General features: G+C 51.8%; 1 protein-coding gene across 3 annotated transcripts in view; it reads right to left on the reverse strand.

The window, feature by feature from the left end:
- Positions 1-15,553, reverse strand: part of ACTN1 (actinin alpha 1) — a 94,824-nt gene extending 79,271 nt beyond the window's left edge. The window contains exon 1 of one of the 3 annotated variants that reach the window (XM_042989971.1): positions 15,147-15,553. In XM_042989971.1, coding sequence (XP_042845905.1) covers positions 15,147-15,251 — 105 coding nt within the window. In that variant the 5' untranslated portion in view covers positions 15,252-15,553. The remainder of the gene's footprint in view (positions 1-15,146) is intronic. The other 2 variants (XM_015543300.2, XM_042989970.1) reach the window with 2 other exon arrangements.
- Positions 15,554-26,953: the final 11,400 nt, after the last annotated feature.

Here is a 26,953-nt window from a genome sequence, read left to right on the forward strand (position 1 = left end):
TGAACTCGACCACCCACACACTAGCCAGAACCCCAGCGGCTCCATCCATCTGCCTTCAGAGCACAGAGGCTCACGCTGCCTGTCTGTCAGCAGGTGTTTGGAGCCCACCCACAAGTATGACCTCAGAAGAGGGTTTATATGTGCCTGGAATAAACAGTCCTTACAAAACCAGCCCCGCAAGGAATGAACTCATGGCAGAGCATCCTTGCACAAGTCAGATCACCATCGTGGACCTCAGTCTCCTCATCTAAGTGGGGAGGACCAGGTGACGGTAGAGTTCCCTTCGGGCTCTGGCATTCTGTGACTTGATTTCTTCAAACTGCTCCAGAAGAAAGAAGGGCTAGAGCTGGGTCCTGGGAGTAAACAAAGTAGAAGACAAGGCTGCCTATTGACACCAGTCCCTTGGGCAGATTCCAGGCTGAAATCCTTGCTCCCTGGCTCCGCTCAGCCTGCAGTCTCTCCTACCTCACACCGATCCTGTGACCCAGATAAGCCTACACCAAAGACGGATCGATGATGAGCAGCCCACCTTGCAGTGGGCCCAGATACTCTCCCCACCCCAGGACCACACCTGGAGCACCCAGGCTAGAAGGCAGAGCTAAGAGACCCTTCACCAATCCCAAATAAGGCTGCCTACCCTCCACAGGCACCTGGCTTCCCACATGGCCACACCCTAAGCAGGCATTTCCAGAATAAGTGAGTGCATGCAGATCCCAAGACACAGAGCACCACCGGATCCCGTAAGGGAAGCTCATTCACCGGGCCCCACCCACGCCCTCCCTAGAGGGTAGGAACAAATTCCTGACAGCTGAGGACACAGAAGACTCCTAAAGATAAGAGTCCGTGTATGAGCAGAATAGTTAGTTTCAGGGCCAGGCTGGGAAGCCCAGGAATCAACCTCAAGATCACCTCCAGAAGCCCTTGGCTCTACTGAGCAACCCCCATCAAGGGGACAGAAACACAGAAAGCTGGCGTTGGCCCCAGACCTTAGAGATCATCTCCATGTGCTAATCCAGGCAAGGCATTTCCAACATCGCACTCCCCTCAACCCAGTCCTCTCATTTTATAGGTAAGGATCAGGTGTGGCTTATCCAGCATCACACAGCAGCCATAAGCAGCTCTAAAAACAGACCTCGGGTCTCCTGTGGCCCTGGTACCTGAGGCACAACTGCTGTCCTTGTTCCGAAGGGACAGAACAGGGTCCTCCCAGGCAGCTCTCTGGACTGACAGTTCAAAGAGGACAGTTTTTCCATATCTAGTCCTTTCCTAAATGCCACCCACCAGGGTCCCAACAGGAAGGGAGCAGGAGGCAGGTGGACCAGGGTCCTGCTGGGCCCCACATGCTGGGGAGCTGGGGGGGTCTGAAGGTTCTGTCTGGTTCCATGCCCCCCCCCGGCTGCTGTGGCTAAAGACAGCAGGCTGCTGACGTCCACCGCCGAAGAGAGAACCCTCAGTGCTGGGGCTGGAAGGTTTTATTTCCTTTGAGGCCCCCAAGCCCACATAAGAGGACCAGAAACTCCCTAAGATTTTCTGAAGTAGGGGCCGTAGCCAAATCCAACAAGGGCAGGGAACAGAAGGACGTGTCAGCATGGCCAGTACCTCAGGAGAGGAATCTGAAGTGGGCCGCTGGCCAAAAGAAGAAAACACACAGCTGGACTGCCTGCCAGGGAGCCGGGGAGGGGGGTGGGTGCGCTGGCTCCCGGCCACCCTGCTTCGGTCAGACACCTGGGAGGGGGTGTCGAGCAGCATGGCAGGGCTGAGGTCATCCTGAGCTCGGACCCCAGCTCAAGCATAAGACCAGCTTCCCCGGCCTCCTCTGGACTCCGGGGCACACTTCTGAGCCCGCGAAGCCAGCATGGGCTCCCTCTGGGACCTCAATTCAGCCCCATCACCAAAGCGGCCCTTGGTGCCTTGGACTATCGCCACCCAACACCTCAGCATCCGCCAGACATTTCCGGCTGGACTGTGGCTGCCCCACCCCCTCTAAGGCACCCACGGTCACCGCTCAGCATATCTAATATTTGGTGAGCACCTACTGTGTGCCAGCAGGAGGCTCCTGAGGAGTCGCCCTCGCAGGGTACAGGAGCACATCTCCCACCCCAGGTCCAGGCCCCCCCGCCCCCCACAGAGAAAGAACGCAACTTCCCCTTATTTGGGAGGGGGGGAAGAGGGAGGAGGCACGAGGTACTAAATACCAGCAAAGTCACCATCTACATAAAGACCTCTAGGGCAGATTGCAAAAGTAGCCCCAATGCTTTCCCTTGCCTGTATCTATCTTCTTTGCGAGTAGCTTTGCAGTGCCCTCACACTTGTTAAAAATACAAATTCTCAGGCCCCATCCCAGACCTATATAAACCCTGAGGATGGGGTCCAGCATCTGTATTTTAAGCAGTCTTCTGGGTGATTCTGATGCACGGTCAAGTTTGAGAACCACCCTTCTAGGCTTCAAGGCTCTGAGATGAGGTGGCCTGAATGTGTCTGGATCCCGGTGGCATAGCCTTCCAGAAGCCCCCTACTAGGGGGGCTCCCACGAGACCCCCAGACCCACCTCCAATCATCCAAGGAGCCCCAAGTCATTCATAGATCGGTGATATCCCCTGAGAACCCTCCAAATGTCCTCAGGGCCAAGAGTTTCACAACAATGCCCAAAGCGACTCTGATGAGGACTGCCAAGAGGCTGCCAACTCGCCTGTCCTTTCCAGCTCCCTCCTGCCCATCCTCTACCCAGGCGCTAAGTGAGTGAGGCAAGGGCTGAGTGGCCAAGAGCCAGCAGAGAAGGAAGAAAAGGCCAGAGCCAGGAAACCAGGCATGGACAGGGAGACATAACTGGAATCCCACTGGCTGCCCCCCGGCCCCGGCCAAGAAGGGCTCAGCTGTGGCTCCCCACCTCTGCCTCTTCCAAAACTCTATGTGCAGAGAACGACTGACTTCCAAATGTTGCAAGATACCACTGTGAGACATAAAATGCAAACTCATTTAGAAGCATTCCCAAATTCACAGTAGCTTTCTGTCATTACAGATTTGCTTCATCAAGAAGCAATAAAAGCACAACTGCTATCCTGGGAGGAGAAAAACTGGCAAAGCAGTGAGCCCCTAAGAAGCTGACTGTTGGAGCCCCAGGAAGAGGGCAGCGGGCAAGGGTGTAGGTCCCCCCCGCCCCCCCCAACCAGGAAATGGGAGCCAGGTGCCAAAAACACATGTGGGAAGAAAGAAAAGAAGAAACTGAGGCTGGCTGCTTCTGCCCTCCCTCCTCAAATACCAGGGAGTCTCCGAACCCCGAGGGGGCTCATGGCAGCAGGTATAACACAGAGAGCCGCCTGCAGCCTCCGGTCCCACCTGCCATCTGTAAGCCACTGTGCAACTCGGACAAGTCCCTCAAGTCCCCCAGCCCCTCTGGGCCTCAACCGTTGTCTCATCCACAAAACAGGGCGGAGCCAGGCCAGCCTCCACAGCTCCAGGCCACAGGAACGGTGTGAGCAGAAAGAACAGCATGTGAGCACGCTGCTACGTTGGGTATGACACCATTTATGTAGTTGGTTTTTTTTTTTAATTTTTAATGTTTATTTATTTTTGAGGGGGAGAGGGGGAGGGAGAGAGAGAGAGAGAGAATGAGCTGGGGAGGGGCAGAGAGAGAAGGAGACACAGAATCCGAAGCAGGCTCCAAGCTGTCAGCACAGAGCCCGACGCGGGGCTCGAACTCACAGACCGCGAGATCATGACCTAAGCCGAAGTCGGACGCGCAACCGACTGAGCCACCCAGGCGCCCCCATTTATGTAGTTTTCAACAGGCACAAAGATACAGACAACTACACAGGCAGGAGCTGTATAAACCAACGCTGAGGAAAGAAAACACCAAATGCGGACAGCGGTTAATTCCAGTGAGGAAGGGAACAGCATTGGGGACAGGAACACCAGAACCCTACCTCTGCCTATAAGGCCTTTGTGAACTGGCCTCCAAAGCAGAAAACCTAGAAAAACAGCTGTAACCAACTGAGCCTTTGCAAACCTTTCTAAATTTCGTTACCTCCAGCTAAGCCATCGCATAAGGTGTTGCAAAGACTAAATGAATTAATATCTGGGAAACACTTAGAGTGTGCGTGGCCCACGGCACAGAACTGGGCTGGCACGTGCTGGGGGTGGGTGCTCAGCTCCGCATTCCCTGGGCCTGGGCCTGGGCCTGGGCCTAAGCTGGGGCCTTCCGAGCCAGGGGCTTCCATGAAAAGGTAATCAGGGGCCGGTCCCGAGCCTGACCCCTCTGCGCCCGCTGTGGCCTTAATGCTTGTGCCAACCACCCCTAGTAGAGGAGCTCCAGACAGGCCCACTGAACTGAAACCCCAGAGTGGCACTCCTTAATTTTTTGAAAGTTAATTATAGAATGAACCTCTCAATTAACTATAGCTTAAGACAAACAACAACCACAACAACAAAGTGGCTTTCACCTGAGACGAAAGTTTGGGGAAACATCTAAATTAAAAAGAGGCCTCCGGGCTTCATGCAGGCAAAGCTACCTCCCGACAGTCCCAGCCAGGATCCAGGATAAAGGGCAGGAAACCGGGGGTCTGGCCCCGCTTCCCCTGCTCCGGGAATGCAGGATTCATGAGCCGCCTCCTCCTGGTTCCCAGAGCCAAGCCTGGAAAAGCACTTCGGGTTCCTGGAAAGAAAGGCCTTTCCGAAAAATGGGGAGCTCTACTGGAAAGTGCCATTAGGTATTATCTGGAGGATGTCTGCGGCGTTTGAAAGGGAGCCACTCCTCTGCCAAAGTCAAATCAGTGGCCAAAATCAACAGGGGGGCTTCTCAGAGCCAAAGAGGCACACACGTGTGCCTGCACTCACACCAACACGCACAGCCGTGCTCACACAGCCGGACAGACACTGCTGTCGGGACCACAGAACCTCCATAAAGTTGCACCCCCCTGCAGACGCTGCACTGGGGGGCAGGCGGGGACCCTACTTCCTGGTGTTGGCACTTAGAAGTAAAAGCCCCACTTCCGTCCGTTCCCAAGCCACAGGCTGTGTGGCCATTCCCACGCTGGACATAAGGAGAAAAGAGAGTCTGGCTGGAACAAGCCCCCACCCACCCGAGCACAAGGCTTGCGGCCTGTCCTCCAAGATGCAAAGCCAAGTTCCATGAGGAGACCTGCCTGAAGCAGGCCACCCACCTTGACGTGCCCCCCCACCTCCTGTCGGTTCACCTACAGAGGATCTGAAAATAGAGCTCAGCATCACTCCATTCTGTTCCCATCCGTTTATAATCAGCTTTACAGATGGCTTTTAAAAAATAAATCTTTGGGCCCATAAAAATGCTCCCCTGCAAGCCCCGGCCTGGCCTCAAATCACAGGCCTGTGACTGGGCTCTGAACAACCCCACAGTATCAACCATGAAGAAACAGGAAAAACAAGGTAGAGAGGAGGCAGCTTGTCAAAAGCTCCCTTCCCCCAAGGATCGATTTTCCACCATCAGCTGAACCCCCCGGGGCCTCTGATTTAGACCCTGAGACGAAAGGTTCAACACCGGGGGCCAGGAAGGACACTGCCCTACCCTCCGTGCCGTCCTGTGGCCTGGTCCACAGCGCGGAAAAGCCAGAACGGCTCACTCCCAACAACCTAAGCCTCGCCAACTCTCCCTCACCAACTTTTTACCAGCCTCAAGGCTTAAACAAGAACCTCCAACTTCACGTTCCATGTGCACAAGCTTTCAAAAGCAAAACAAACACCTCAGCTACCTGGTTCAAAGCCTGTTGTTCCCCTGGTGACCAAACAAAGGGAAGATGAACAGGTGAGGCTGAAGGAACAGAGGAGGGACATGGTTGAATCTGAAAGCAGGGAAGCCAGTCCCCAAAAGCTGGAGTCAGCTCTTACAGGGGCCACCAGGGACACCTAGGGCCCTCCAGGTTCAGGGGACCTGAGTGTACTCCCGTCAGTTATTCTTTAGATGGGTAGAAATACAACTAGAACGCTCCCCTACCTTTTCAACCGAGAAAAGTAACTTCAGAAAGGTCCTGCTCACCTGGCTTAGACTACAGACCCTCCAGTCAAAGACCTGGATTCAAAACCAGCTCTACCCCTCCATTCAGGTTGCAGGGGAGACCCTGGTAAAGTCACTGAACCTTTCTGAGCCTTATTTGCCCTGTCTACAAAATGGGGAGAAGGCCTGACAAGTTTGCTCATCGTGATTAACGAAGAGAAAACCACGTGTGAAAGCATAAATATTAAAAATCATGAATCATGGGGCGCCTGCCTGGCTCAGTGGGTACAGCGCATGACTCTTGTTCTTAGGGTCGTGAGTTTGAGCCCCACGTTGGGGGTGGAGTTTATTTTTAAAACATCATGAATCATGTAATGAGTACTTGATTATATAGCACCTTTAATCGTTCCTTACGATTTCATTTATATAAGCCTTGTCCCTCAAAACATAAACTACGGAATAGCAAAAGGTTTGTCCGTTTCTAGTGAAGGGTCGAGTTCCAAGGTCAGTGTGCCTGGGTTCATGCATAACCTGGCTTACTAGCTGTTTGATCTTGGGCAAGACACTTGACCTCACTGAGTCTCAGTTTCCCTGTCTGCAAAAAGGAAAGTAACAGTACCTTCCTCAAAGGGTTGACGAATGGAGGTAATCCAAACCATGCAACCCTCAAACAGTATGAACTATTATTATTTGGGGAACATTCTTACCAAATACTGGTTGGTTGGTACAAAACAGTTAACTCTCCTTTCTAGTCGTCCTTCTCTCACCTTCTCTTTCCTTTCTGGGAGGTGGACAGTGTTTACATTATCTCCTATCATGGGTTTGGGAAATGCTTTAATTTTTTTTAATGTTTTTATTATTTTTGAGACAGAGAGAGACAGAGCATGAGTGGGGGAGGGGTAGAGAGAGAGGGAGACATAGAATCCGAAGCAGGCTCCAGGCTCTGAGCTGTCAGCACAGAGCCCGCCGCGGGGCTCGAACTCACAGACCACGAGATCATGACCTGAGCTGAAGTCGGCTGCTCAACCGACTGAGCCACCCAGGCGCCCCAGGCAATGCTTTAAACCAAAACGTAAGGCTCCCCTTAAGGACCGAGGGTACCTTCATTCCCAGGCCCTTCTTGCTCTGCAGTCATTGAGCATGTTATGTCTCCAAGCTCAGGATTTTCGTCTATCAGGTATGAGCATCCCACATCCCTTACAAGGCTGTTGTGAATGTTAAATGGGGCCCATCGACAGAACACATCTACCATACAAGCCATGTGCAACAAGGGCTTCTCTATGGTCCCCCCCCCCCAATGTGAGAGATGACAGGCCTGGACAGGACCCCAAAACCTCTCAATAAAGAGCAGACACCAGCCCAAAAGTAGCCCGCTACAGCCAAGGACCAAGCAGGCAGTTTCCAGGGTAACAGCATCCTCTGCACCTACTCCGGATTTCCATCCCCAGCTGCTTTTAATTCTCTTCCCGCCTCTGTAGTGGGCTAAGTCACCTCTTCCCACTATTGCTAGGCAACCCTGAGCACAGTGCAGCTGCCTCCTGGGGGAGGACCGCGCCCCCCCCCCCCCCACTTCTCAGGACTGGGGAAAGCTGCCCCACGTGGACCCCATTAACCCTGGGAATGGCAGAAGGTGAGAAGCACTCCCAGACCAACAGGGTCTATAGGTGCAGGTGCAGTGGGGACTCTACCTGGGGGAAATGAGGAAAGCCACCCCCTCCTTCCCCACCCCAGCCTTCTACTTGCCTGGGCTTATCTGTGATCCATTCTTAAGCAGTCTCCAAGCACAGGGTCACATCAAGCTTTTTATGAAAGCTGCCCTCTTGATTAGTTACCTCTTCGGCGGCTCTCCCACTCACACACCATGAACCTGGATCCCCGACCTTAGAGTAAACGGTCAGCAGGAGAGAACAGGTGGACAGACACGAATGAGGAAGAGGGACAAGGAGGCAGAGAGCACCAGAAGCTCCCGTGAGGTCCCTTAGCTTCAGAGGTGGGAGGATGGGTAATTGTCATTTTCTTCTCTGTATTACTTAGCATTTTCTGAGGCTTTTTAAATTAAGATTGAATTATACCATAAAAGTCATCCGTTTGAGTGGGTTTTAGTATATTTAGATACATTTAGATTATATTTACATATATTTTAGTGTATACATATTTAGAGGAAGTTTTAGTTTACTTAGTATATAGTTTTTAGTGTATTCACAAGGCTGTGCCACCATCACCACTATCTAATTCCAGAATGTTTTCATCACTGGGTTTTGTTTTTGTATATGTCTTCTCCGGTCAGTGTTCCAGACACGCAAGCATCTCTCTCTTTTATAAGCAGCAAAGCAGTGAGGAGGGAAATGCCAGAGCCACACTGCCCACCTCTCACGGGCTCTGTGATCTTGGAAGTTACGCAGCTGCTCTGAGCCAGCTCCCTCATCCGTAAAATGTGGATAAAGTGCCCACCTCACCTCTCCAGAGTCATTGGTGAGTAACTGAGCCCAGCTCCCTGGGCCCTTGCAGAGCTGTGTGCCCAAGGAGCAAACACAAAGGGGAGAAAAGTAGGGCTGGTGGGGAAGGTGCCCTGAGACCACAGCCCCTTGGCTGCACACCCCATCCTAGAAAAAGCTTTGGTAGGTTACACATTGGGGCAGCTCAGGTGGGGTTAACTGGCTGGGACAGTCCCAACAACACCTGCACAGGTGTGGGGCTCTCGAGCTGTACAAACAGACTGGCCTCTCAGAAAGGTGAGAGTTCAGCTCTGGGAGGGACAAAGCTGACCGGGAAAGAAGGACAAAGGATGAGAACAATGGGAGGGGGTGTTCCCTAGCCTGCAGCAGCTTACACATCATTGCCCTCTGGTCTGCCCTTCCAGCCTTCTCCTTTCTCCTACTGCCCTACCCTCCTTTACACACACACACACACACACACACACACACGCACACACGCACGCACGCACGCACGCACGCACGCATGCACACATGCACACGCACGCGCACACAGCCCAGATGTCAGGGAAAGGGGAGGCTTCCCAGCAGCACCTTCGAATCCTGCCCCACAGAGACCAACACCACATCTCTGGCCATTTGTGGCACTGCCCGGTGTGATTTCTACCTTTCCAGTTCCCTCTCCATCTAAACCATGGGTTTTCCACGACCCCAGGTGGGTGGAGCATCGGATACCCAACAGGGATTCAACCAATGCTCACTGACTGAGTCTACCAAGAGAAATTACTGATGTTCTCACACAAAGAAGGGACTAGAAGGTAGACGAGCAGAGACATCGGCTCTTCTCTAGAGACACCCAGCAGCAGATCTCAAGTCTCAGACTTGGGCCGCCCCGCCCTGGTTCCAGACCCACAAGAGACACCAGGTCTTGTGTGACAAGTCCTCAAGCCAGGCTTACGGTTTGTGGCCACTGGCCAGGCGCCCAGCCCCAGGCCTTCCTGGAGAAGGAAAGGGGAGACCCAAATCCCAACCACAAACAACAAACTACAAGACACCCCTTTGGTTTGACCTCTTCACACTTAAAACCGCCCCACAAGGAAGGGCCCGGGGGCCCAGGCCTCCTCCCACCCCACCCCCACTCCACAGAGCACAGCCTTAGCAGCCCCTTCTCAAGAAATGAGCTTCAGGAAACAAGTTTGCTCCTTTTTCGTTTGAAAAGGCTGGTGACCAGGGACCTTGCAGGAGCCTGCTAGCCTGTCACTCCTACAAGCCCATCTTCAGTGACCAACAGCTCCTGGAGATCTCATCATTCCTCAAAACTGGACAAGCTGGTTCTCAGGAAGCTCCAGGCCTTCTCACATCTGTCCCAGGGTAGGCTGGGTGGCAGCCAGAGACAGCTCCCTGGGGCAAAGCAGGGCTGGTAGGCTACCGGGAGGTTTGGGCAGGGCCTAAAGAATGCCCTCAGCTATTTGACTGTAGGGCCTGAAGACACTCTAGGCTTTATTTTAGTTTAGTTTAGTGTATTTCCTTTACTTTAGTTTAGTGTATTTTTTAAGTTTACCTATTTATTTTGAGAGAGACAGCAAGCGTGAGCCGGGGAGGGGCAGAGAGAGGGAGAGAGAGAACCCCAAGCAGGCCCCACGCTGACAGCACAGAGCCCAACTCTGGGCTCAAACTCATGAAACGTGAGATCATCACCTGAGCTGAAATCAAGAGTCAGTCGCTTAACCGACTGAGCCACCCAGGGGCCCTCAGGCTGTCTCCTTTAGAAGACACTCATACTTTGAGGTCATTTTACCTGTACTGTGACCAACTTACAAAGCTTTTGAGCACGTCACATTCATTTGTTTCTCCTGGATACCCAAAATGTAGGCAAAGGGTAAGCAAGGGATTCTACACCATTCTATAGTGAAGGGACTGAGCAATCAGAAAGGTCAAGTGACACCGAATGAGCCAGAGATGACGTCAGGGTCCGAGGTCAAGGAGAACACAACTCCATACACTCCTAGCCAACTAGGAGTGGGCTCCTTCTAAGATGGGTTTATATACTACACCTTATCTCAAAGAATACAGGGTAAAGGCCACAGAAACTCTGGCTCCTCAAAATAGTTAACATGCATTTTTATTGAGCACGCACTGTCAGGTGCTGTATTAAATTCCCTACACACATTACTTGGTTTAAACCTCCACTCAACTAAATCAGGCAGGAGCAATTATTAGACTCATTTCCCCATTGGCATCATCAGGCACAGAGCAGGTAAGTGATCCCCCGAGGATCACATAGGTAGTCAGTGGAGGGGCTGAGATTTGAACCCAGTGTGCCCAGAGCATGTCTAGATACAGCCCCAGGTTGATGCCAATTATTTATTCAGTGTTATTTCTTGACCCCCTACAGGCCTAACCCCGCAGGAGGCACTAGGGATTCAGCAGAAAACAGGACAGGCTGAGCGCTGGGCCCATGGCCACGGGCACAGAGTGAAGCAGGCAGGAGAGCACAAGAGTGAGGGGTAAGAGGATGGGAACAAGAGCCAATTCTCTCCTCCTGGACATTTTACTTCCACCAGGCATCAGTTTGGTTTTTGCAGTCCTAACCTCCAAGGCAGGTGGATGTCCTGTTCCTCCCCATGTAAACCCCTCCAAAACAGGCCTCCCCTCTCTGCAGGCCTCCACCTTCATCAGCTAGCTCCTGTGATGGTCCTGCAGACCAGCAGTGAGTACAAACAAGGTGGTACAGGGCCACCTGGGTGGCTCAGTCGGTTTGGCGGCCGACTTCAGCTCAGGTCACGATTTCGCGGTCTGTGAGTTCGAGCCCTGCGTTGCGCTCTGTGCTTACAGCTCAGAGCCTGGAGCCTGCTTCCAATTCTGTGTCTCCCTCTCATTCTGCCCCTGCTTATTCTCTCGCTCTCAAACATAATAAACATTGAAAAAACATTTAAAAAAAAAAACAAAAAACAAGGTGGTACATATTCCTGTGACCTGGAATGATGTGGGTACAGACTCCAGAGCCGGAACTATTTACAACCACCTTCATTTACCTGCCAGGTGAATGCCTCTCTGTTTCAACACCATTAGCTCAACAAATATTGATTAAGTTACGTATGTTAAAAAAAAAAAAACAAAAAAAAAACCAGGACAGGCACCTGTGGAAATCCACATTAAACCAGAGCCTCCAAGATTTAAGAGAGAAAATAAAATTTAACAACCAAAAGCTGCCATTTTACAAATCTTCGTCAACCCAGCAGGTGGGGGTATTAGCTCCTTTTTATGAATAAGGAATCGGAGGCTGAGAGGTTACAGTAACTTGCCCAAGGTCACAAGCCTGAAAGTGTAGAGCCAGGATGCTACTCAAAGTCCATGCTCTTTCCAGCTTGCCTGGCATCCAGCAGGCCTCACATGAGGTTGTGGGTGAGGGAAAAAACTGGGGGCTACAGTCATCTCGAAAAGACGGGCGTTCAGACCTGCTACCTTCTAAAAGGTGGCTTTAGAGCTCAGCCTCAAAGGTCAGGAAGATTGTGAAAGCCAACAAACTCCCTAATCCACTGCATTTTATGTCTGGAGGCAGGGAGTCAAGCCCAAGGAACGCTGCAAGAAAGCATTCTTTGAAGAAGGGACAAGCCACGGCCAACCAATGCAGGTCTTTGAGTCATGCCTCCTGCCTGCACAGACTTCTACCTGCATCTGCATCAGGCCTAACCATTCACCAAGGAAGTGCTTCCTACCACATCACTTAATCTGATGCCCGTAAGAGCCCTGGGGATCGGCAGGGCAGGGCAGGGCAGGGCAGGACGGGAATGTGGCCCGTTTACCGAGGAGGAAACAGATCGGAAGCACCTGTCTGTACCATTCAGCGCTCTATCCTCAGCCCTTGGAACTAGGCCTGACAGAGTAGTTGCTCAAAATTTATGTGTTGAATAGTCTAATAAAAGCTCAGAGAAGTGAAACGACTGGACCAAAGTCTCTCTTGTTGTGAACACACCAGGGCTAAAAACAGGGCCTTCTGCCTCCCACCCAGAGGCCTTCCTATCCTACCGCACTGGGTCCTCCCACCCACCCACCCACATACACTCACTCTGCTGCCTCCATCTGCAATGGTCAGCCTCCTCTGTCTACCCGTCTGCTCTGATCCCACTCAACTCTGACCTCCCACGATCAGCAGGGAGGCTGTCAAAAGCAGCCAGTTACTTCAGATCCGATCCCCCACACCTAATACCACTTCCTTATATACCTACCACCCCGCTGAAAACGAGGTGAAATTTTCAGACAAGTTCACCGAGGCCCATGCAAGGTAACAGAATTAATGGCAGGCCAAAAAAAAAAAAACCTTGGATTTTCAAAGTGGGGCGTGGCACAAGCTCCAGCCCCCGGCCCCCACCCCATCAACCCACTGAAGCACGGGTTGACTCCCCTTGGTCCAGAGATCCTTGTAGGCTCTGGATGCCAAGCCCAGCTTTCCTGCCTTCCTCGCCACCAAGGGACAAGTGAGGGGAAGATCCTGCCCCTGACATGGCTGCATTCCAGTCCTATCATGCACCATTTGGGCCTCGGGGCTGGTCGCTTCTCCCTCTGCCCCTCATTTCCTCAACCTCAGGTGTGCCAGGCTCACATCAGCCAGAGCCAGCTCTTACAACTGTTGAGTCTGCCCTCCAGATAACCACATTTCCCAGATGACCCTGATCCCACCTGGCTACCCAGAGGCCTGGTGCACACCCCCACCACCCTGATCAGGGGTTTGTGAGTCTATATGTGTATACATACACACAGACAAATAGAAACAATACAATTTTCCTCCCCAACTATATCTAATGTATTCATTCATTCGATACCACGGAATACTGTGAGCAGGTCCAGTGGCAACGCTGAGGAGACAGGAATTTCTGCCCCCCAGGAACTTCATCCCGCAGTCCTGTCACTCCTGCCCCATCTAGGCATACAGTAGGTGCTCAGTAAACAGGAATGTCTCTTCTACTCCCATGGAAGATCCCAAGACATCCACCCCCCTAATCCCTCCCCCTCCTGTCCAATTTAAAATCTAGTCTCATGAAGGCCTCACCCTGAAATTTAAAAAGGGCCCCCTGCCTTGGCCTCTTGATAATCTCCAAATTACCACTCCATTTCTCAGCCTCCACCAACAGCCCGAATGCCCCAGGAAATAAGCCCCCAGAGTGGGGGGCTGTCACAGCCTCTCCGCAGCTCCCCCTGGGGGGACAACAGGAAGAGGGGGAGGGGTGTTTAAGCAACTGCCATACTGTAAATAAGTCAGCTGGAAGCCGGGGACCTTCTGCCGTTGCCCTATAGGGTTGGGCCCAGCAGAAGCTTCGGCCTGGGTCTCAGGTCGCAGGGCTTTGAGGAAGCCCTTTGTGCGTGTGTTTTAAATTACCTCTGCTTGTCTGATGAAGTGAGTAAAAAGGGCGCCGATTCAGGGCTTAGGATTCCTGAGTGAGCTAATACAGGATGCCTTTGGCTGAAAAAAAAAAAACTTCAGTCGGCTCCCTAAACTCCCCCCCTTTTAAGTTTAAAAAAGGGAATGAATGTTACCATTTTTGGACATGAGCGTTCTCCCTCAAGCCCAGCCCTAACCGCACTATCCAAAGGGACGCGCCATCCTGTCCCCCCCATTCCCAGATCTCCGGGGGGGGGGGGGGGTATGAAATGAGGAGGGACCGGATGGGAGCGGACAGCGGGGGAGGGGGGGAGAGGAGGGTGTTCAGGGTACGTGGCCGCCTGGGGCAAGAGCTCACAGCGCGGGCAGGAAGCAGAGGCAGGGTTGGGGCACCCTCCTCCCCCTCCCCACAAGAGTGGTTTCTGACCTCTTCCTGCCGCTGGCCACTGTGCCCTAGTCCCATCGCCAGCTCTGAGCCCAGCCCCCGTGGAGGGTGCGCACCCGGCACACCTCGTCTGGGACTCTTGGGGAAGGTGGCTGAGCAGGGGTTCCCCATTGACTGACCCCAAATCTCAGTAAACAACCTCTTGCCCTGGAGCCCTTCAACTCAGATCAAGTTGCCCAAATTCGCCTTCTCCCGAGAATAAGCGGGGGTCGGACTGGCAGGACGCAGACGCAAAACCCCCATCTCCGCCGGCAGCTGAGTTAAGCAATAAAACGGTTGGTCGTCCTGACCCCGCCCCCACAGGGCCAGCTGGAGAACCCGCTTATGCCCCCCCAGTTTCCTCAGCCCCAACCCACTCCAGCAGGTCCACCTCCAGGCAGACCCGGAGGCGGCTGCCAACCCCTGCGGCGCCCGCTTTCCCCTCGGCCTGCGGGCTGGGGTTGGGAGGTGCAGAGTCGCGTGCAGCTCGCCTCCTGCAGGTACGGAGCCCAGGGTGGCCCAGGAAGCGCGCTGCCACCGCACGCCAGATGGAGAGGCGGCCAGGGGGCGGGGAAGGGAAGGGAAAATCGATCCGGAGCAAGCAGCCACCGCGCCACGGCTCAGCCCCAGCCTCCCAAGCACCGCCCTCCACCCCCTGCCCACGCGGGGACGGTGCGGCTGCAGCCGGGTGGCCTGAATCGCGGACCCCAAGGCGACCTGCCCGCCGGCGGCCCCACCTCCCCGCGCTCGGGCTCCGGCGTTCGCGGGCTCCGGGAAAGGGGCTCTCCCGCTTCCGCCCGCGCCTGTAACCCAACACCCCACCTCGCGGCGGCCGCGCATCCCCCGCCCCCGCTCGTGCGAGCCTGGAATCCGTTCCGAGCCGGGAGCGCGGCTAGCGGAGCGGGCCGGGCCGGGGTGCTACGGCGTGCTGGGGCTGCTGCTGACCTTTCTCTGCTGCTTCTCCCAGGCCGGGTCCAGGAGCAGGTCTCGATCCCAGTCCTCTTCGGGCTGCATGTAGTCGTTGGTTTGCTGGGAATCATAATGGTCCATGATGGTGCGCGCGTGCTACAAGCTGGATTTCTTCCTCCACCTTCTCTCGGGGCGGCGGTGGCGGCTGCTGCTCCTGCCCCGGCGTGGGGAGGGAGTCGGGCCGGACTGGGCTGGGCTGGCGGGGCCGGGCTCGCTCCCCTGCGCCCGGTTCCGCCGCGGCGCTGCTCGCGGTAGCTGCTGCTGGCGGCGGTGGCGGCGGCCGGCTGCTGGAGCTCGCGGACTGCCTGCCTGGGACCTAATCTCCACGCACAGTGAGCGAGGCGGACACACTCGCGCTGCGGGAGCAGAGGCGGGCGGGGGCGGGGGGAAGGGGCAGAGCCCTCCCGAGGTTCTCCATTGGCCAGGCCGAGTTGCCCAAACTTCCCCCCATCGCCTTTCATTGGGAATTCCTGGCATCCGTCAGCCGGGCCGCGGCGCATATAGGTGGACTGGGCGGCCCCCTCCCGGCGCGCACGCCCCCGCCCACTCCCCGGGTTCCCACTCCCCCGCCGCTCATGTGACACCGGCTTAAGCCGAACGGGACCGAAGCCGGGGGACGCCTCCCCGAGCTGTGGGACCGAGCGGCAGCGCGCCCCGGAGCCCCAGTCGCCGCCTGGGACTGGACACGCTCCCCGCCCGCGGGAAGGCGGCGAACTCCGGCGCGCCGGCCTTACTGCTCCCCCGACGCGCTCCAAACCCCAGGCGGCCCGCGGCTGGAGAAGGGACGCGAGGAAACCCGGAAAGCGTTTCATTTCTCCTTCCCGGGGTCCGGAGAGGTCAGCACCCAAGGAAAGGGGGCAGGGAATGCTGGAATGGAAAGGAATTTCCCGGGAATTTCTTGACCATCCCTCCCGCCTCCGCCCGGCCCCGCCCGTCGCGACCGGGCAGACCCCTGCCCTACGAGAGAGAGCCCGTATCTTGCCACTGAATGGCACTCGGGAGCCTCAGAGCTTTCCCGCCTCGCCACCGGCTCCTTTCTGGCCCGACCTCGGTCTCAGGGGACCGCTCTGCCTAGGGGCTTCCCGGGCAGCGCCTACGTCCCCCAACTTTCTGGGATCCGCTGTCGGTCCCCGCGGGCGGACGGGCCGGATCTACCCTCGTATACACCTGGGCAGCACCCTGAAAACTGGGACGGAGGGCCCTGAGTGGTTTACCCACTCCACGCCCCGCCCCCAACACACACACCTGACAAATGGGGAGACCGAGGCTCAAAGAGTTGGGTTCGAAAAGGGATTTAGCAGGTTTTCAGGACTCCACACACTGACCTGCAACCTTAGGCCTGATAAACAAAGCCTTATTGTTATTGGTGGAGGAAAGAGGGCGGGATTGGCTAAACACCTCTCACTTCTTGGTGCCTGCCTGGGCTTTCTTCCCCAGGCCTAGTAAGGAGGGCCTAAACACACTGCCCCGGCTGTGACAGATACTGGGAAGAGGCAGCCCTGACCTCCTGGTGGGTTCCTCTGAGGGATCCCAGACCGAAGAACAGTAGGAGCAAGCCGACCTCCGACAGGTCATGGGCATGGTGGGGCTTTTATATTGGTGCCCTGAGGATTAGCTGAGCCAACTCAGGGACTCCAGCGTGTCACCCCAGAGGGGAGTGAAGGACTTAGAAGAGTGCATTGCCAGGTAGGGCCGTGAATTAGGATACGTGAAAGGCCACAGAGGGAAAAGGTGAAGTGCCTCCGACTCTCAGAACAGCTAGCTGATGCTGCTGTAAGCCGCTGTCTGTTGTGCTGTCACTCCCTGTACCATTAGTCAACCTCACGTTTCTGCAAGTGTTACCGGTCAGCGGCCAGCACTGTGCCTGCCACCAGCCCCTGGCTGAGGAAGCATTGCCTCGGAGCCAGAGAGGGTAGATTTATAGACTATTTTATAACCATTTCTGAACTATGGCTCTAAACCTAACATAGAGGGTAATATCGTACTGTAGCCATCCATTCACTCAATAAATATTTGCTGAGCACCGTCTGTGTGTCAGGGGATGTGCTAGATGTTATGTATATACAGATGAAAAAGACACAATTCCTTCCCCATGCAGCCCAGCCGAGACAGATACAGAAACAAAAATATACTGCAAGGAGACAGCTCTGACCACTGAGCCCAGCAGGGGAAGGGAGGCTCCAGGTGGAACTTTTTGGAGTAGGTGAAATTCAAGTGAGCCTTGAAAACAAGAGTCAGCCAGATGAAGAGTGTGGGAGGTTATTCCAGGCAGAAGGAGCGGTGTGAGTTAGTACATGGGGGCAGGAAACTGCAGGGTATAAAAGGAATGCCTAACATTTCACTGCGGCTAGACTAGAAATCCAAGGCCAGGAGGGGCAAGAGATGGGGCTGTGGAGATGGGCAGCAGCCAGACCACGTAGGCCTGGTACACTGTGTGAAGTGTGGATCTGAGGGGAATGAGGTTGTACAGAAGCTTTGAGAACCAAGTGCAAAGCAATTGCAATAATCCGGGTAGGCATGGCCCCTTAGTCCATTTGGGCCGCTGTAACAGAATCCCGTAGACTGGGTGGCTTCGACAGGAACGTTTATTTCTCAGGGTTCTGGAGGCTGGGAAGTCCAAGGTCAGATTCGGTGTGGTGAGAGCCCACATCCCGGCTCCTAGACAGCCATCTTCTGTGTCCTCATGTGGTGGTAGGAGCTCTGCCCTCATGACACCCACTCATCCTCCTAATACGGTCGCTCTGGGGGGTGGGGGCAGGATTTCAACATGTGAATTTGGGCGGGACATGAACTTCAGTCTCTTGCAAATGGAGAAGAGTGGATAGACAAGAAATACCTAGAAAATAAAACTGAGCAGCCTCAGAGTTTCAGTGTGAGAACAGAGGAGTCTTTGCTGCTCTCGACCAATGTCCCATATGGAATAGACCATGCAATTTATCTATATTATCTTAGGTAAGTTCTACTATGAGATGAGGGCTGTCTCTGCCTTACAGAGAAAATCAACCAAAGCTCAGTGAGGTAGCTAACTAGCCCCATATACACATAACACACATACATGTGACACCTAAACCCATGCTTTGGCCCCAGTGTTTCTCAGCCCTAGGATAGTTTGACACCCTCCTTCCCAGGGGATATTTGGCAATATCTGGAGACACTGTCTAGTTGTCACACCTGGCGGGTCCCTACTGGCATGCAGTGGACAGAAGCTAAACATCTGTTAACAAGCAGGACAGGACAGTCTCCCCACAACAAAGAATGATCCAGCCCAAAATATCAACAGTGCTAGGGTTGAGAACCCCTGCCTTAATTATTGGTTTCTAGTTTGGATGATCTGGTGAATGGTGGCAGTACGACCAACTGACAAAGAATTTCAGATTTGGGAATGGAATCCCGGATGGAACGCACGGAGCTTGAAGGGGTCGGAGAATGTTCAGATTTGGTGGTCTGGCAAGCAGGTGACCGCATGGCCCTGACCTCAGAGGAAACAGATCTGAGAGTCATCTGTGTACAGGTGGTATTGACCCCATGTGACCACCCATGAAGAATAACGAATGCCTAAGCGGGACTGGGAAGGGACCACAGCTGAACCAGGAGAAGCAGCACTTAGAAGGAAGTATAAAGAACAAGGTCCCCTGATGGAGACAGAGGAAGGGGTCAGCAGGAACACAGAGAGCCTGGCCCACTCTGTGTCATAAAAGTCAAAGGTGTGAAGTTTCAAAGTGAGGGGAGTCAGCAACATCAGATATATCAGGAAAATAAGGCTTAACGAAGTATTCTTTGCATGTGATCATTGAAAATTCACTGGTGTCCTTTGCCTGTGGAATTTCAATAATGTGGCCAAAGCTGTGACTTTAAAGAGACACTAGCCAGGAATAAAGGACAACAGTGAATATAGAAGTCCCAGACGGGGGTCCAAAGGAGGAATTTTTTTCTTTGAATAGGAGAAAGTTGAGGAAGGATTCCGTTAAGAGGAAAGAACTGAAAAGGCAAGCAAGTGAAAGGTGAGAGGTGGCACAGTTTTGAGGAGACAAGACCGTGTGGGTTCAAGGGTGCAGGCTGAAAAGATGGGCCCATAAAAAGGGCAAAGGGGGTGTGCCTGTCTGGCTCAGTCAGTAGACCATATGACTCTTGATCTTGGGGTTATGAGCTCAAGCCCCACATTGGGAGGACAGATTACTTAAAACTAAAATCTTGGGGCACCTGGGTGGCTCAGTTGGTTAAGCGCCCGACTTCAGCTCAGGTCATGATCTCGCAGTTTGTGAGTTTGAGCCCCGCGTTGGGCTCTGTGCTGATGGCTCGGAGCCTGGAGCCTGCTTCAGATTCTGTGTCTCCCTCTCTCTCTGCCCCTCCCCTGCTCATTCTCTCTCTCTCTCTCCCTCCCTCTCTCTCTCTCTCTCAAAAATGAATACACATTACAATTTTTTTAAATAAAATCTTTAAAAAAAAAAAAAAAAAAAAGAGGAAAAGGCCCTGGTGCTCTGAGTAGGGGGATGGGGGACGAGGATGGGCGAGGGTGTCCAGAAGTGAATCTCAAGAGGGTATGGGAGTGGGTTGAAGCAATAACTGATGATCTTGGTCTTCTCAATAGGGAAGAGGCCCCGCAGGATGGACTGAAGGTGTGGAATTGACCGATCTTTCCATCCAGGACTCACTGGTGGCCATCACACTGTGATACTAGTTCCATATAACGCCATCTCCCACAGAGAAAACAGAATTACTAAACATGCTGATTTTTTTTACAGATACTAAGGTATATGCGTGTTTCTAACATCCATTCTTTTCCTTCAGTCAGGGTATAATGTACAGTAAAATGCATTCCCCAAGGGTGCTCATCTTCAGCATACAGCTCAGTGAAATGGCTCCTGGGTCTACACCCATGAAACTACTACCCAGCTCGAGATACAACATTCTCAGCACCTCAGGTTTTCTCGTGCCCCTTCCCAATCTATACCCCTGATCCACGTAGGAAGCCATTATTCTGACTTCCTACTGCCAGTGATTGTCCTCACTCGTTTTTGCACTTCATATACATGGAATCATACAGCGTGTATGCTTCGGTTTCTGGATTTTTCACGCGATTTCATGTCTATGAGATTTGTGTGTGTGTTGTGTATTGTATCCATAGCTCATTTGTTTTTGTTTTGTTCTGGTTTTGCTGTGTAGTATTTCACTGTATAAGTATATCCCAAGTAACATAGCCACTCTCTTGTTGACGGGCACTTGCCTCGTTTATAGTTTGGAGCTACCATACGTAAGTGCCATGAACATTTCTATGTGTGTTTTCGGTGACCATACACATTCATTTCTCTTGGGTATACACCTAGGAAGGGATTGGGTCATAGGGTGGGTCTATATTTCATTTTAGTAGCTATTGCCAAAACACTTTTTCAAATTGACGGTAACAGTTGAATTTCCAGCAGCAAGGTCCGAGGAATTCAGTCATTCCACATCCTCTGACTACAAGCTATTGTCAATTTTTGTTTTCATTTTAGCCATTATGGTGGGTGAAGAGTGGTCTCTTTTTATGGGTTTAATCTTGCCATAGGCTTGTCAACCTTTTGAATAAAAAACTTCCATTCTTGGGGCGCCTGGGTGGCTCAGTCGGTTGGGCGTCCGACTTCGGCTCAGGTCACGATCTCACGGTCCGTGAGTTCGAGCCCCGCGTCGGGCTCTGGGCTGATGGCTCAGAGCCTGGAGCCTGCTTCCAATTCTGTGTCTCCCTCTCTCTCTGCCCCTCCCCCGTTCATGCTCTGTCTCTGTCTCAAAAATAAATAAAACGTTAAAAAAACAAACAAAAAAAAAACTTCCATTCTTGCTGTCATTAATAGCAGTTGATTCTTAATGTATTAGCTCCTTGAGATAAGGAGACAATGGCATGTGTATTGTATCGATTTCACCAAATTTAATTCATTCAACAAATATTTAGCAAGCAATTGCTCTATGCCCTGCACCGTGCTGGAGAATAAAGATGCAAGAGTGGTCATGTCCCTCTTAGAATAGACAGTAGATGCTTAATAAATATTCCATGAATAATTGTTTCCGGAGGCTATTCAGCCCCTAGTGGGAGCTGTTTTGTTTTGGACTTGTTTTGGTGGGAAGCCATGGCCATTTCATGTGACTTTTCAATTCAAAGTTTAAGAAAAAAAACAGATTTTTTTTTTTTGAGAGAGAGAGAGAGAGAATGGGAGAGAGAGAGAGAAAGAGAGAGAGGGAGCAGGGGAGGGGCAAAGGGAGAGAGAGAATCCCAAGCAGGCTCTGTGCTGTCAGCTGAGCCCGACTCGGGGCTCAAACTCACCAACCGTGAGATCATGACCTGAGCCAAAATCAAAAGTTGGACGCTTAACCGACTAAGTCACCCAGGTGCCCTCCAAACAGCTCTTTAAAAACAAAACAAAATCCCTGGGGTCATGTGGGCAGCCAAAATGGAGTGAGGTAAGATCATGAAGGAAAATTGGAGGTTTTATCTGGGAAGCAGTCCTGACTCCTCTCTTTCCAGAGGCTCGGCCTCTTTTGCCCCTTTTCCATTCATTCTCTGCATTTCTCTAGGTGCGATGACAAAGGAACGGAGATCGAGGGCAGAATTCTTGCCATTCTTGCCATTCACTGCCATGGCCAGTGGCCGCGAACTGAGGCTCAACAAGTTTGCTCAAGTCATGGCAGGGCAGACAACATTGATGTCCCTTCAGGCACCAGTCAGGCCTTTCCCTGGATGGGAGATCTCCTGACTCAGCAGCAACAGGCTCTGAGACTAGCCGAATCCACCACCAGCACTGCAGACAACCGTTTCTGCCCCAATCTAGTCGGTAATGAGTCACCCAGAAAGCCATAAGTGCTTTGCTATAGAAAGGACCTAGGTCTGGAGTAGATGACCCAATTTCCTTGGAAAGAAGAAATCATGTCTATGAGCTCTGGGAGTACTTATTGGGCACCTACTCTGTGCCAGGCAGAATTCTAGGAGACCCACAGGAGAGCCCTATTCCTCCCAAACCTTCTGGACTAGCTGCGACCAAACAATGGGCTTCCGCCTCTAGAATTCATCATCCAAGAATCCATCAGATACTTACTGACAGGCTGAGAGAATAGAAACGAGTTGGACTGCCACGTGGGGTGACATAAACAATGTAGAGTACCAGCCCAGTGCCTGACATGCACCAGGCCACCTAGATGCTCAGCAGTTTCTTTTTCTTACCCTACTATGTGTCATTCATTGGCCGTGCAAGTCCCCATGAGGAAACACAAAAAAAGCAGCATCTGCAAGATTCTGGAAAGTAAAAGCTCTGTGGACCTCCCAGCCCAGAGTTCTGGGGATTTCCTTCAGCGTGTCCCAAATCTCTAACCTTACACCCTAATGGTCACGGGTTCCTTACTGGCTCTTCCTAAGAGAACTAAGGACAGTAGTATTTGCAGAAGGCTAAAAGGAGGGAGGGAACTCACCATGGTTTCTTGGGTTTCTGGCTCCATAGGTCAGAGATCTCAGTTGCATTGCCGGTCCCAACAGCAGTCTAATTTATGCACGCCTTTGTCACTGAATTCCCATAGACACCATTTGTGGTTGTCTCTCTAATATATATCATATATTATAGCATTCTCTATTGTGCTTCTTTGTCCCCATGTTATTTCCTATTGTCACTCTGTGGTTTCATCCCTCTTCCTTCCCCCACACAGGGCCTAGAACACCATAGGTGCTCCAGTTCAATCTCTGCTGAATGAAAGAATGCGTTAGGCAAATTCCATCTCGGTGCCTCAGTTTCCCTCATCAACCTGTAGGAGGCCCTGGAAGTCCAGTCCTTTGCCATAGCCTATGTAAGCCTTTCCTAAGTCTTCTGACCACCCAAGGAGCCAGTGCTGGAGACACGGACGTGGCCATCTAGCTCACATGCCTCAGCCAGCAGCTCCCAGCCCTCACCAGGCCTACCTCCTCACCACCAGGGAAAGGTTGTTTGCCTCTAGGCCAGCTCCTGCCCCTCCCACTACACGCGGCTCAGGGGAGGAGAGAACACAGTTTCCCTCTAGCAGAATCTCTAGTAAAGGACAGGCCTAGAGCACGCAGAAGTTTGTTTCCATGCTCTGCCTCGTTCTCAGGTCTTAGGTGCCAAGTGATGGAACATCTGGCCTCTCTGGTGCCCTCTTTTTCATCTGTTGGCATATATCTTTACCCCAAATTCCAGAGGAAATCCAGGCAGGACCCTCAGAAGTCTTCACTTCCGATAGTTACCCTGAGATGGGTTCTGTGAGCAAGAGATAGTCATGCCTGCTAGCTGCCAAACCTGAGTCCTCCAAGGAGGGCTGCGAGCTCCCCCAGCTACCTCTAGTTCCCAGCAAATCACAGCTAGGAAATCCCTGTTGAGTAACACACTCCCCTGCCCCGTTTTAGGAGCTGGCAGGCAGAATCCAGGCCGGGGGAATGCATTGCAGGGAAGTCTGATTAACCTCAGCTTCCCTCTCTTAGCAACTGGGTCCCACTGGTCTCCCACAGAAGCTAAGCCCCAGAGGGCTGCCCAGGGCGCTTCCTAGAAATGAGAGAAAAATCTTCTGGCAGCAAGGTAACCTCAGAAGAAGACTCGGGGCCAGGAGACCTGTGTCCCCCGGGCTTTGGTTTATTCACCTGCAAAGTAAGAGGGCTGGATTCACCAGATGGTGGTTAAGCCCTGAGCCCTACCCTAAGAACATCTTTCTCAGGCTCCTTCTCTATATTGCAATGACAAGTGGGTTTGAGTCCAATCTTGAATATAAACAAATTCCTCTAGGGGCGCCTGGGTGGCTCAATTGGTTAAGCGTCTGACTCTTGATTTTGGCTCAGGTCATGGTCTCACGGTTGGGGGATCCATCGACTGAGCCCCCGCGTTGGTCTGCGCACTGAGTGTGGAGCCTGCTTGGGATTCTCCTTCTCCCTCTCCCTCTGCCCCTCTCCTGCTCACTCTCCCTCTCTCTCTTTCTTTCAAAATACATAAATAAACATTGACAAAAAAATAAGCAAGTTCCTCTATAAAAGATACAGAGTCTCACAAAGTTACTTACTTTTTGTTTTAATGTTCCTTAAATATATACAAACAGAAAACTAGGTACACACTCGTTAAGGTTTTAGGTTTACAATTAACATAGAATAAAAACAAGCTTACAAATTCCCATCTAAAAGAAACTATAAAAGCAGTAAGACTCACCTTAGCCGCTTTAATTTAAATTTGACTGTTGCTATTTGCCCAAATGAAACTGCTCCTCCCAGCATGACTGAAGTTCTGGCGGTGACAGAGTAGGTGGCCCGTTTGCCTTCAGGACGCCTGTCTTCCCGCGTGCCTTCCCGTGACTGTTCTACTGTCTCTGAACTGCTGCATCAGGGCATCACTTAACCCTTGGAGGGAACACACCGTTATGCGTTAAGTTCCCTTCTCCTGTGTTCTCATTAGCATTCCACAATTAAAGGTGTTTCCTTTTTTTTTTTTTTTTAAGTTCTTTTTAATCTTTTTGCCAACAGGATCCTTCTCTCAAGTTTCAATGTCCTGGGGTGGGGGGTGGGCAAAATAGGAATTAAGAAGTACACGCTTCTAGTTATAAAATAAACAAATCACAGGGACGAAAAGTACAGCATAGGGAATGTAGTCAATAATACTATAATAACTTTGTGTGGTGACAGTAACTACACTTATGGTTAAGTATATAGTAATATATATAATTGTTGAAATGCTATGTTGTATACCTGAAATGAGCATAATATTATATGTAAACTATACTTCAATTAATTTTTTTTTTAATTTTGGGGCACCTGGCTGGCTCAGTCAGTAGGGCATGTGACTCTTGTTTTCTTGTTTTTGTTTTTGTTTTTTTTCCCCCACCCCGAGCATGTGACTCTTGATCTCAGGGTCATGAGTTTGAGCCCCACATTGGGGGTAGAATTTACTTAAAAAAATTTTTTTTTATTTAAAAAGTTTCAGGGTGCCTGGGTGGCTCAGTCAGTTAGGCATCCAACTTCTGCCCAAGTCATGATCTCAAGGTTCGTGAGTTTGAGCCCCACATCGGGCTCTGGGCTGACAATGTGGAATCTGGACCCTGCTTCAGATTCTGTGTCTCCCTCTCTTCTCTCTGCCCCTCCCCTGCTCTAGTGCTCTCTCTCTCTCTCTCTCTCTCTCTCAAAAATAAGTAAACATTTAAAAAAATTAAAATATCTTTAAAACAAAATCTCACTGTCCTTACCTTCAAGAGAAGGAGAATCACCTTGATTCTCCCTACTTCACAGGATGACTGTGAACATTCATTCATTCATCCTATCATCATTTATCTAGTACATACTATGTGCCAGACAATGTTCTAGGCACAGAGCTTTCCTTCCCTGTGGAGCTGCCATTCCAATAGGAGAGACTGATAATAGGAGAAATGAGGAAAATAATAGGATAATATTAAGGAAAAAATTAAGCAGGGATGGGAACAGAGTATGGGGATCCAATATATGGGTTTTCTGACATCACCAAGCAATTCTCTGATACCAACTGGGTGCCCAACAATTCAACTCCATTCTGACACTGTCTACCTGGTGACAGCATCAGGTCCCCCCGGTTAAGTGCCCAGGCCTGCAAGAGTTCAGGTGCCAATCGCACCTCTGCTTCAGGCTGACTGGCTATAGATCCCAGGTTCCCACAGCTCCCTCCATGGGTTTGACTGATTTGCCAGAGTGGCTCACAAAGTTCAGAGAAATGTTTTACTTATTAGATGACTGGCTTATTATAAAAGGATATAATCCAGGAAGAGCCAGATCGAAGAGATGCCTAGGGCAAGGTATGGGGACAGGGTGCCACTCTCCTAGGTTCTCCACATGTTCACCAACCCAGAAGCTTTCCAAACACCATCTTTTTTGGGGTCTTTTATGGAGGATTCATTACATGACTGATTAAATCATTGCCTGCTGGCAATTGATCCAATCCCCAACCCTTCTCCTCTCTCAGAAGGTCAGGGAGGTGGGACTGAAGGTTCTAAGCCTTCCACCACATGGTTGGCTCTCTTGGCAACCAGCCCCCACTCCTAGGGGCTTTCTAAAAGGCACCCCATGGGGCGCCTGGGTGGCTCAGTCGGTTAAGCAGCCGACTTCAGCTCAGGTCATGATCTCACGGTCCTTGAGTTCGAGCCCCGCGTCGGGCTCTGTGCTGACAGCTCAGAGCCTGGAGCCTGTTTCAGATTCTGTGTCTCCTTCTCTCTCTGACCCTCCCCCGTTCATGCTCTGTCTCTCTCTGTCTCAAAAATAAATAAACGTTAAAAAATAAAAATAAAAAATAAATAAATAAAAGGCACCCCATTAACACAAACTCTGGTGTTATTGAAAAGGGTTCGTTGTGAATATCAAGACACCTTCCTTGCTCTTATCACATAGGAAATTCCAAGGGTATGAAGAGCTTTGTGCCAGAAATGGGGACAAAGACCAAATATATATTTGTTCTTATAAATCACAATATCTCAGGGGAGAAGTAGAGGGAGGTTACATTTTTAAAATGGCATGTTCTGGGGGGGCTTCATAGAGTAGGTAACATTTAAGACCTAAGCGAGTTGGAGGAAGCTAAAGCATTTGAGGAACAGCCAGGAGGTCAGGTGTCTATTTTGGAATAACACACAGCGAGCACGAGTGTGTGTGTGTGTGTGTGTGTGTGTGTGTGTGCGCGCGCGCGCGCGCGCAATGCAAACCTGGATATATAGTAGATACCATTGTTTCACTGCCCAGCAACCATTTCCCCTCCTGGCAACTCTGCGGTGATATTCCTCTGGGGAGGCACCTCCCCTGTCCCTGGTCTCCCCTGCTGGTA

Source organism: Panthera tigris, chromosome B3, assembly GCF_018350195.1.
Source record: "Panthera tigris isolate Pti1 chromosome B3, P.tigris_Pti1_mat1.1, whole genome shotgun sequence".
NCBI classification, from domain to species: Eukaryota; Metazoa; Chordata; class Mammalia; order Carnivora; family Felidae; genus Panthera; species Panthera tigris.